The 11,909-nt window shown below is 40.1% G+C and overlaps 1 protein-coding gene across 5 annotated transcripts in view; it reads right to left on the bottom strand.

Moving 5' to 3' along the window:
- Nucleotides 1-9,956, bottom strand: part of RAB3IP (RAB3A interacting protein) — a 33,990-nt gene extending 24,034 nt beyond the window's left edge. For 2 of the 5 annotated variants that reach the window (XM_071552233.1, XM_071552231.1), the window contains exons 1-3: nt 9,849-9,931; nt 1,514-1,789; nt 1,044-1,305 (exon numbers count right to left, since the gene is read on the bottom strand). In XM_071552233.1, the coding sequence (XP_071408334.1) occupies nt 1,044-1,305; nt 1,514-1,764 (513 nt within the window). In that variant the 5' untranslated portion in view covers nt 1,765-1,789; nt 9,849-9,931. Of the gene's footprint in view, nt 1-1,043; nt 1,306-1,513; nt 1,790-7,001; nt 7,068-9,848 lie in introns of all 5 variants that reach the window. The other 3 variants (XM_071552234.1, XM_071552235.1, XM_071552232.1) reach the window with 3 other exon arrangements.
- Between the last annotated feature and the right edge of the window lie 1,953 nt (nt 9,957-11,909).

Below are 11,909 nucleotides of genomic sequence, written 5' to 3' on the forward strand. Positions count from 1 at the left end.
GGGTTCCATGCTTAACTGCTAGGATTATATGTTCACATGCAAGGCCCTCAAACTTAGCTCAGGTTAATGTTTTCTTTCAGTGGTCACAAGCTAACCAACACACACATTAGCAAAGGAAGCCACTACACAGCAATAAAACAATCAACACAAGATGGGATGTCAGAATCCATATTTAAGATTCACATTGACAAGGGCAAATGCAACTATGACAGAAATGAAGACGCATCCAACAAGATGAGGTAACAAACAGAGGAAAACAAGTTCAAACACCAGACAAAATGAGCGTAAATCTGAACAAGAATGGAATCACAGAGCAGACGAAAAGGCACAGATACAAATAGCCAAGATACAAATAGCACAAAATCTACTTGAAAGTTTAAAAACAGAGGTATGTTAAAATGACAAATAATGGCTTTGCATTTATATAGCACCATCCATCCAAACAAGACAAAGCGCTTTACAAATATTAATGAATTGAGCCACAGTGTCTTCAAAGGTATCCATATTCAATTTGAAGTGTGGTGTAACTGCACTCTAAAGAACACCAGTGACATCTTTATTGCTTCTTTCCTATGCAGGCATTCCCCTCTGAAACATCCCTGTTTCTAAAGCATTTGTATATTCCATGAGACATGCTACACTTTTATACTTTGGGAGAAAGAAGACTTGAAAGGTATATAATCAGTGTCTATAAATACTTATTCACTAACAATGGAATGACAGAAAATTACTCCTGTTCTCAAATGTCAGAATGAAGGAATGGCCTGCACTTCAAAGAGAAAGTTTATTTAACCAAATAATGCAGCAAAAGCTTTCATGGCTAAGTACCAGCAGCAGCACTAGAAAAACAACATTAGCAAGGAATAATTCTAACACATCAGCACTGCACACACAAAGAAAATTTACATAAAATAATTACATCATAAAAAAATCTATAAGAAATGAGTAGACTCCAACTGCACCTTCTGGCACATCTACCATTCTGCAATATTAGAAACACTTTGCAGAGAGAAAAAGCGGGAGGAAAAGACAATGAACCTTACCCTCTGAGCTTTTGCAAGTTCTTCTTTCAATCGTTCATAGCCCTTTTCTCTTACTTCCAGTACAGATGGGCTCCGTAAGTGAGATAAACTGTCTGTACTCAACCCCAAAATATCTTCATTTCCTTCAGCAACATCTGCTACTGTAGCACCCTGCAAAAACTCTCTCTCTACGTTATTGCTCTCCTTCCTGGCATTATTGTGATTGAATGACCCACTCTGAGGTCCAGAGGTAGAACAAAGAACTGCGTCGGTAACATTGATGCTGTAAAGAAAGCAATATATTTTTTATTTATGTAATACATTAAGAATAAATAAAATTGTAGAAATGGCAGTAGTGGTGTTGAATGTACAATTATGGGCACAACTTAATATTACAACTTGGTAAGGAACCTTAAAATTTTACCTTTAATAAAGCAAACAGCTTATATGCAACAAACTTCAGGATTTTAAACACAGCACGCAAAATTTACCTGACACCTGATACCTCTCCACAATTCAGCTGTCTGGGAGATGAATACACAGGTTGTGTGGGAAGGTCAGAAACACTTAACGCATTGGGTTGGATTGGTGTGGAGGACACGACAGAAGGATGTGGTCGGTAGATGACACTGGGTGAGGTAGTTTGTTCCTGAGTCCCTGGCTCATTTACTCCCAGAAGGTCTGGTGTGGTAGGCGAAGCGAGGTTCACTTCATGGAAGCCTTCCAAGGGGTCACTGGCCATAATAAAAGCCTCATCATATGAAACCCTGAATGAGAGAATTACATTAGCAGAATGCAAACAGGAAATATACCTGACAGATATTTGAATTAAAAAATCACTCATATATGGTCAGAGTACTTCATGACAGAATGCAAACTGTGGACTATTATTGCAAAGTGCAAACTTCAAACACCAAACATGTTTTTCCCACATGTTGCACTGGTGAGTCCAGAAGACCTAACCACAGGTTACATCTAAATGGGATGATAAAATCAGGAACACATCCTACATCATAAAACAAAGTACTCTTTAATATATGCTAGAGCTGTTTTGTATCAAAACAAATACATTTCATTCATGAAAGCGAGGGAGACCTGAAAATCAGTGAAGAAAAAAAATGTTAAACCTAAAGTTTCCACTTTTAATCTCAATGAAGCAAATTATCTAGGACAGAAATAAGGGAACCTTTAAATAAATTACAGTCTATAGTGGTTTTGGTTAAATTACTGATCTGATCTTGTAACAGATCACTGAAATGAAAGACTTTGCCAGTAGGATTTCTCATGAAGTGTGATGTATATTTACTACACTACACATTCAAGTGATCATCACAATCACGAATAAGTTTCCTACCAAAAATACATTACAGGTAAAAAAGCATTACAAATTGGCAATTTAACTGACAATATCTTTCAATTTATTTTTAATTACATATGTGTTTTGTAAGATCAACAGAAAACAAGTACAGCACATGACTTTTACAAGCCCTCTTTTTCAGCAATTTATCAGAGATGATAAAAATCTTTGCATAATTCAAAACTGAAGTAGGAAGTAGTATGAAGGAATCTGTGAAGCAATTACTTAGCAGTACTTATTCACTGCAAAAAAAGAAACATTTTCCATGTTATAGAAATACAGAAGAGAAAAAAATTCAGGCTTAAAAAAGGTACTTAACATGCCAAAAAAGAACTGTGTATCTAAACAAAATAATACATTGCAATTTACAGAGAAAGTTAGTTGGATTTTACAACTGAAAATACATGACAGAGAGAAGATCTAGAAAGATGATGGTCATAATCATGAACAGATTATGCCATCAACTTAACATGTACACGTAGTTAATTATCTACTTCATAAAGCGCACAAAACCACCAAGAATGGAAGCCCCAAATTACATATGAAATAATGTTTTAGGTATATTAATACTTTCTGGTCATCTTAAACCCAAAGAAGACTGTTCAAAATTGTTTTGCATCTCAAGGATTGTGGTGTTTATACACCAGTGCTGAACAAGTAGCTTTACCACATTGGCAGGCATGTGTGGGAGAAAATTCAATTGTTCTGACTGCAAGAATATGTTACTAATTTTTCTCTGTTAATTCCTACCAGGAGGGAAAACAAAACAAAACAAACGAAAAAAACCCCAACCACAAAACCCAGGCCCACTCTAAGAAATTACCCAGACTTAAGGGACAAAAAGGAGTTTACATGAATAAAAAGGAACATTTTTGGGGTCAGACTTTTTTTGGAGAAAATTTTATGCAGAAATCTGTTTTACTTTGAAGTATCAGAAGCAGTTGCACAAACATGATTTACATAGGAAAACACGGCAATAGTTTCATGCTTTGGAGCTTTTCTACTATAACAGAGATGAAAAGCTTACTTCTGAGTTTAAGTAACTTTAACAAATACTGTTTATTTTCCCTACAGTTTTTCTTAACTACTAAACCCATTATAATTACATGCTCTACATGATCATGAAGTCTGTTGAGTAAACAAATCAAAATGAAGGGACTGACAGAGCTACAGGACACTTTTTCAAAGTTAAATTTCAAAAATAGTACAACTATTACATGCCATTGTTTTACATTTAATAAGCTAAAATACTGCCATCTTGAAAAAATAAAATTACAGAAACAGCTCCCTATAGTACATCAGCCCAGTCGAAAAATATGCATTTTGCAGGTCTCAAAGTCAGGCTGACATCTACACAAACACAGTCACTTTCTAAGTTCCCACCACTCTCCTCTTTTTTGGCCACTAACTACCAAGATGTCACTTTCAGTTCTTGATTGTTTGGATTCCAGTCCTCACTATTAACAAAAGACACGGGCTTCTGAACAGGGATGTGGAAAGGCTGCCTGGATGGATGCCTTGCCTTTTGTAAGTCTACTGCACCTAGAAAAGTTCACCCAAGTCCACACAACAGAAGTAAAGATTGAGTCCCAGCTCAGAACAAAACGGGAACAACTCTTCTGCCACATATTCCCCTCTGTTGACTAGTTTCTACTTTGAGTTTGAAAGGCACATTCCTAAGTCCAATGAAAACTCACAACCTGCCTTGATATTCAACAGAGGTACCACAGAGTTTCACATCACCAGCATCATTATTTGTTTTCAGTTGCAGAGCCCCCTGGGGTGAAATTTGCTATCAAAAGTTTTTTTTTTTCAAACTGTTTTTTAAAAAATACTATTTAGCTTTTTGCAAGGAAAAAAAGAAACAAAAAGGCTCAGAAAAAGTTATTTGTTGGTTTTTAATATATTTTACTATTTCTGTACAAACCTCAGGGGTATCTGTTTGGAGCAAATACTTTAAGTAAATTGAGTAAGCAACAGGCTAAAAGATGCACCACTCCATATATTTGTGATAAGAGAAACAAATTCATCTACGTCATGAAGGGCAGAAGGTCATGTTGGCTCACAGAAAGAAAAAACAACTGGAAGCCTGCTTATTATCTTCCCAGTGTTCAAATGCATTTCCAGCTGTCCCTCTAGACCATGACATCAATTTACGATAAGCAAAGTAGCATGTTTGAAGGAATGGGGGGAGGACTCCACTCTACCTACGTGTTCCCACTCCTGCCTTATCTGCCTATATATCCTGCAGTACTTTTAACAGTAAGAAAAACAAAAAGCCCAAGCTAAAAAGATTATGGAATTTTATTTACAAGACCATCACTCTGCTTATATGTTAAATATGTATCACAGTCTAAAGCAACAAGAGACAAGTAATTAAATCCATGCATAACTTCTCAGCCATCAAAAAACAAGCTCTTTCTCATACAGTAAGTAAAAAAAGTTACAGAAGTTATTCCTGGAAGAGCTGAAAATAAAGTCCCTCAGCTAAGCTTTTCTCATAGCCAGTCAAATGGGCACTCATAAGCAAACCATCTGGGTAAAACACTTTCCATTCACAACGTTTTTCTTTCCCAGCATTACTCCTCACCAGGCTGTGAGCAGAGCCATGTACACCACCCAGACAAGACACAGCAGCCCCGATCAAATATCTCAGTTTCAAGACTCACCAACACCATTATGCTGTTACCAAGGCATCAGCTGAAGACATATTACACCTTAATGAAACCAAACAAACATGCCAAAAACCAGGTGGTCCTAAAAGTAAAAGCTCTCCTTTGGGAAAGAGCTCTTCAGGAGAACAGTAATCAAAAGAAGGGGAGAAAAAGCACATTAAATTTCAGTGACATTAAAGATTAGAGGCTTCCTTAAGACTTTGTGGGGTGGGGGTCGTATTATTGACTAAGGCAGTGATGAACAGCCTTGCTGTGAAGGGACATGAAGCAAATGGTAATTGGAGAGCTTTTCTAGGAGCCAAGCTGACGATGTGTAAAAAAAACCCCACAGAGCTTGACACAGCACTCTTTAGTAGTAGTTCTGCTGCTGTGAACAAAAGCTGATATTCTGACACTTCAGGGCAGCACACTTATTAAAAAAAATGAATTTTCTTAATACTTTTTCTATCACATTAACTTAAGGTGAAAGCCCGGAATTGCATTAGTGCCTACCAAACACATTATTTTTGTCTTAGCTGATACTATGCAATTTGGATTATATAAAAAAAACCCAGTACTGCAATAAATCAGGATGAAACAACAAAATAAATTAATTTCCTTATGCTTTCATCTGGAAATAAAGCAAATTTGCTGGGAGCTGTCACAATACTGTAGATTTTTACTACCTTTTCACTGCCACACGTGCACTCCTGACTAACCACATAACTTCATGAAGAAACTATGCTCAAACCTGTTATTTTATCTAACAGTAACTAAAACACACTACAAAAATGAGTTTAACAAGTCAGATTAACACTTCCTATAGCTTCTAACAGGAGTCAAGAACTATAAACATTTTTAACAGCGGTGAAATTAAAATGCTTAATCTAATTTTCTGTTATTCCTCTAAGAGTGGTTTAGCCACTTGCTTGAATCAAAGCACTCAATAAGTAAATACTAAAAAGCTCCCTAAAAAGCAGTAATTGCTGTGGTTTGTTTCCTTTTGAAAAAATTTAAAAAGTTGTTGAAAACCACCTAGTACAAACTCTAGAGTTTGTCTTTCACAGATTGCTTTTAAATACATGACATGTTGAAGATGACAGCTCTGAACAATCTCCTAACTGTTACAGTCTATTTAAAAGCAACACCAACACCAAACATTTCGGGAATCAGAAATCTCATTTTAACTATGATGGTAAAAAGTACCACCACAACAGGATGGCTACCTGCTCAAGTGAAAAAAAATCCTATCAGGAAAAAGAAGTTAATGTGTTTCTAAACATTTTGATGAAGAGCAAATTCTAGTTAGCATTTATCAAAAAAAGGTGCCTATCAGATACAGTGGTTTAATCTTCATGCTGCAGGTCTTTCAAAACATAACAGGCTCCAAGACCTCATTTATTTGACTCCTGAATCTGTTTCAGTTCATTTGGGAGGGGTCAGGAGAGTGGATTTTTTTGCAGTAGTTCCTCAGATAGATTGGCATTAGCCCACCACTGGGTTTCCATTCTTCTCAATGGGTTTAGAAATAAAATATTTTTAAATATTTGGCATTATAGAGTCTGTAATGTAATATGGTTTAAGCTTCAAAGAACTCAGTAGGGAATTACAGTAGTGGACTAATGAATACCTTTTAAAGCAGCAGTTAATTTGAGTACTGCTATTTCATACCTATCTGATGCAAATAGGCAGTTTAAAATTAAAATTGTAAGGCATATATAGGCATTAATTTTAAGTTCAAAATCTATTCAATTACATCTATCCAGTATTAAACATTCACCAGATGTAGGCACAGGAGGAAGAAGTTTGGTGGATATTTTTTTCTTAACTGTTTTACATTTAAGCTTAGCTACAGAAGTCAAGCCAAGTTTTAACACCATTATTGATGCCAGCTGATTGCCCGAACACAATTCAAGCTTTGGCAGAGGAGATCCCTTAAGCTTTGCAAAACGTAATTCCCACACTTACAATTTCACAATTATGAGAGAAATCTCTGCTTCAGGAGCGAAAATACGCAAGACATTTTTTCTGAGCCTGTAAGATATGAGAGCAAAGAAAGAGGTGAACTACTCCAGCATTTACATATTCTACTTTTATTTACAAATGACCTTACACCACATATTTACCAACCTGATATATTAAGCAAGATGGTAAACAGAAGGTAAATTGTAAATTAGGCAAATCTACAGAATTTAACAGCTAGCAAAACTTGGTTCAATGCAAGAGTATTTTTCTACTCCATTCCCTCTAGTTTTGTCATATAATACTATGATGTGGGTCTTTTTCCTACTCTTTACTGTCATGTTGGGCGTTCCATTTCATGCTGTTTTAAAAGAAACTCATAGTCCACATGGTAGCAAGATTCTATAAAGTTAAAGGGACTTTTGTTTTGATGAACTGATGATTTAAAAAAATCTTTAAAAAACTTTATTATAGATTTATCTTCAACTAGAAAAATACAGGTGCAGATAACAAGTCTCTCTCCTACAGAAAACAAGCAGCACACAAGATTCAATGACCTATATTTATGAAGTGCTTGTGAACTTATAAATAAACATGGTTTAGAGTCTGGTAGATAGTACATTAATGAGAGAAGGTAGTGCTTTGCAAAGTAGAATGCTACAAACTTTTACTGTACACTACATTCAAAGAATGCTGTTCTGTTCACAAAGACTTTCTAAACCAAGTTAATTAAACTGAAAATATGATTCTCTTTGCAGACACTGTTCTTTTTAAGGCAGAGCCTTACCTTGGAAACAACTTCACAATCCCATCTCAGGTTTAAGCCTGATCACAGTGACTGTAGTTTCATTCTCATTTTCAGTTAACACTGAAAACATTCAGTAAGTAAACTTAAATAAAACCTATCATGATTTTCATGACATTGTATCTGCAAATGCATTTAAAGAAACATTTTCTTGATTCATGAAAAATGGTTAGTATATTATTAAGTGCAATAAAGTCTCTAATACAAGTCTTGACAATCAAGTTACAGCAAGACCATATTTTAAATGCCACATTAAAAAGGGTCTTAAAAATAAAAATCCAAAGTACACATTTCTTTTCTGGGAAAATCCATAAACCTAAGTGGAACACTGAGCAATGAGCTCATTGGGTATTTTACATGAACTTTTAAATCAAGTCAATAAAAGCTATGAAGATAGCCGCAATCTATAATCAAAAGGTTTACTGTGACTGTTCTCCTACAGAAAAAAAAATCCCCCTTTTAAACATATTGCAAGAAGATAGATGTTCCAGTCACAGCTGTGAGGTGCACTCCCATTTGTTATTTATTAAAAGCATAATGAGAATGGTAAATTATTTATCCTTCCTTGCTCACTAGGTAACATTAACCAAGCACAACAGAATAATTGACTGCCAAGACACAAATACAGAAGGTCTAACTTTAACCCTTCCTAGAACTCATTAAACAGATCTATAAGAAAAAACCCAATAAAAATATTAAAGCAACAAGACTTCAGGTTTGGCCCTGGAATACAAATATTTGAACAGATGGTAGCTGCCAATACAAGCTTGTAGACTGAATAACTTTGCATCTGCTTCAAAAGAGAAGCTGACAATTTCATAGTTACAGCAGGTCTGGAGAAGATTAATTATTTTATCTGTCTAGATCACTGTTTTTGAGACTTCCTAAGAACATGCTTACAAATGAACACAGGAACATAAGAAGCAACATAAAGCTTAATACAGTATCTGCAAACAAAACAGAGAACACTTTCAAACTGATGAAAACACTGTTGCTTTCATTCTGCAAGACAAACATTGAGGGCATCATAAGGGCTCTGGCCACTCGGCGATCTCCTGCTTCCAGACTCTCGGGGAAATAGTGGAGCATCAGCACTTCGGTAGCACAAATACCTGCACAGCTCATCGCTTGAAATCAACTTGTAATGACAATTTACTTTCTGAGCCTTACTCTCTAAAGTAGCTGCATCAGAAATTAAGGCTAATTGCAATCTGCTACTAAACTACTACAGCTTAAGACCACTTATCAGCGACCACGTATGACACTCAATATTGCTTGACAGACCAAAAAGCAAACAGAAATCCTACAGGCAGGGGCAGCTCCACTGTCCTGGAGCGCAGAACACCCCTCCGGTCCCTACCCACTCTGCCCTGGCCCCTCTCCAGGGGGACGAAACCTGCGAAGGCTCCGAGGGGCCCTGCCCGGCCCTGCCCTTCCCTTCCCCCTCTGACCCTCTCCGCGCTCGCACCCGCCGCGCCGGCGGCCGAGAGGTCTGTGCGGAGAGGCGAAGCGAAGCCTTCACTGTCCGCTCAGCCCCGCCGCCCTTCTCGCTTCGGTCACTGCCCGCCCGTGCCCCCGGCGCCCCGCACTGCCCGGCAGGACGGCGGCCGCCCCGGCTCCGGCCGTGCCACAGCTCTTTGTCCGCCGCCCGTACCCCGGGGCAGCTGCACCCGGCGCTTCCCGGCGCTACTTTTCCCCAGTTCTGCTTTCGGTCGCGGCTGGACTCGGGGCCAAGCGCATCCCTGCGCCGGCTGCTCCTTCCGCGCCCACGCAAGCCCCGACGGAGCCGGGAGTGCCCCTTCATGGCCCGGGCCACCACCTATCCCGACGCTCTGCCAGGAGTGGCCCCACAACCCGCCCGCGCCCGGTCACGGCGCCCGGGCAATGGGCAGCGCTCCCCGGCGGCGCCGGCACCGCCCGCCCGGGCACGGGCTCCCGCAGGCGCGGCCCGAGCAGGTGCAGCGGCACTACGGGGAGGCGCGGCCCGGCCAGCAGCCCCCCGTTCCCGCAGGCGGGCCCGGGGCCGCGCAGCGCCCGCGCACACGTACCCGCCGAGCCCCGGGAGAGAAGAGAGGAGAAGAGCAGAGGACCTGCCGCCTCCACCGCGCCGCGTCCCCTCGGCCGACCCGCGGGGCGGGGCCGCGCGTGCGCACCGTGACACCGCCCGCAGCGGCCCCGGGAGGGGGGTGGTGTCAGGTGGGCGGGGGGCGGGGCCTACGCGGAGAGGCGGGGCCTACGCGAGGGGGCGGGGCCTACGCGAGGGGGCGTGGCGGGAGAGCCCCCGGGAACCGGGAGCGGGGCGGGAAGGACCCCGGGAACAGGGAGGGGGACGGGGAGAACCCCAGGGACCGGGAGCGCGGTGGGAGAGCCCCCGGGAGCGGCGCAGGAAAGCCCTCGGGAGGGGGGCGTCGAACCGCCTCGCTCTTCGAGGACGGGCAGGAACAGCGCTGTTAAGAGTCTGAGTGTTTTGTTGCCGTTGAATACACTAGGAAGTCAATCATTCCATGTTTAATGGCATGCAGTAACAAAGACACGGGATTGCACAATTAAAAATGAGAAAACGAAAGATATGCCAGGTCATTATCCAGCAATTTTCTTTTATGGGGAATGCATTGCTCCAGATCAGGTTCTGAGCCTCCCTAATGTATTATTAAAGACTGAACTGTACACGCTAAATTTCTGGAATGTGGCCAAGTACAGAGCTGGAAAAGGACTCACCTGCTAAAAAGAGGTGGTTTTCGTGTTCCCGTAGTTTGATAAAGAGCTCTCACCTCGGCCTGCCTGAAGCCATCATTCCTGCCATGCTGACACAGGCACGGGACTCAGAATTCCAGCTTTTCAGAGCTTAATGTGCAGCAGTCACTCTTTTCCTTACAGTCCTGGTCTGTCCTGTTTTGTGTGTCCTATGTCTTTAAAGGCAATAGGTGGAATGTTATAAAGGTGCTATAAATAAGACTCCATTGTAGCACTGGTCTGATTACGATGCCAAAACATGTTTCCAGTGCCAGCAGCGTTGGCTGCACAGCTTTCCTCGCTCTCCGTGCCACGGAACTGAATCCTGTGCTGCACAGTGAGGAACTTCAGCAAAAACTAATGCAAACATTATCTTGTCCCGTTCACCAGTTGAGGAATCGAGGCCGCATTCCAGTCAATAATTGAAACTTTAATTATCTTGACAGCTTTCCACTGAATATGGAAGTATCCTGTTTGGCCAGTCCTGCAGGACATAGCAGCAGACAAGTAATAATCTCTGTGGCACATTCCCCAGCCAGCAAGAAGTTAATTGAGAGCAAAATAATATGACAAAGATGTCGAAAGGCAAATGTACCAATGCCATTCTCATAAAGTAAATACAATACCTATAAATAGTATTATCTTCTAAATTACTTTTCAGATTGTAAATCTACACTGACTACAGGGGCACTCAGGCAGAAAAAATGGCTACAGAAAATAATAATCTATAGCTTTTCTTTTTTTTTTTCCTTTAGAAACCAAGCAAGAAGTGCAAGAAGTGGAATATTCAAATAGCAGTTATAATTTGAAGTTTGTCATGAAAAGCATCATAGAGCAGAGACATTCAGTTTAAGGAGCTTGAACCTTTACATTACTTAATTTGCTAATATTTGCATGCAATAGAACTGAGGCAATGCTATCAGAATACTGATTTGACAACTTAGAAGATGCATCGGAGTTCATTAAAAATATGATTGCAAAAGAGACATGGCAAGTGAAATTAGAAGTTGAAAACAACCTATTAAGACATAGTAAACCAACAAGAGTCTATAATTAGGATCTGTAATCCTACAGCTCTTAATCCTGTACAATGACTGTTCTTGGCATGACAATCTCCTGTCTCAACCAGATTAGACATCTTGCATTTCAAGAAATAAAAGCAATACAGTTCCAAAGACATTTGACTGTGCTAAAATTAATCACCAACAGATTTATTTTGTCAAGTACTCCTATATTTTGCTGTGTGTAATACTCTAAAGAGTCAGACAGCAGCAAACCACAGTAAGCATAAGTTACATGGTTAAAATTAAAAATTTAAATAAATTAACTCCAGAATCATAAATAAGAGAAGTAGCTTGGGGGGGAGCACACTGGGG

This window comes from Pithys albifrons, chromosome 3 (assembly GCF_047495875.1).
Source record: "Pithys albifrons albifrons isolate INPA30051 chromosome 3, PitAlb_v1, whole genome shotgun sequence".
Lineage (NCBI taxonomy): Eukaryota > Metazoa > Chordata > Aves > Passeriformes > Thamnophilidae > Pithys > Pithys albifrons.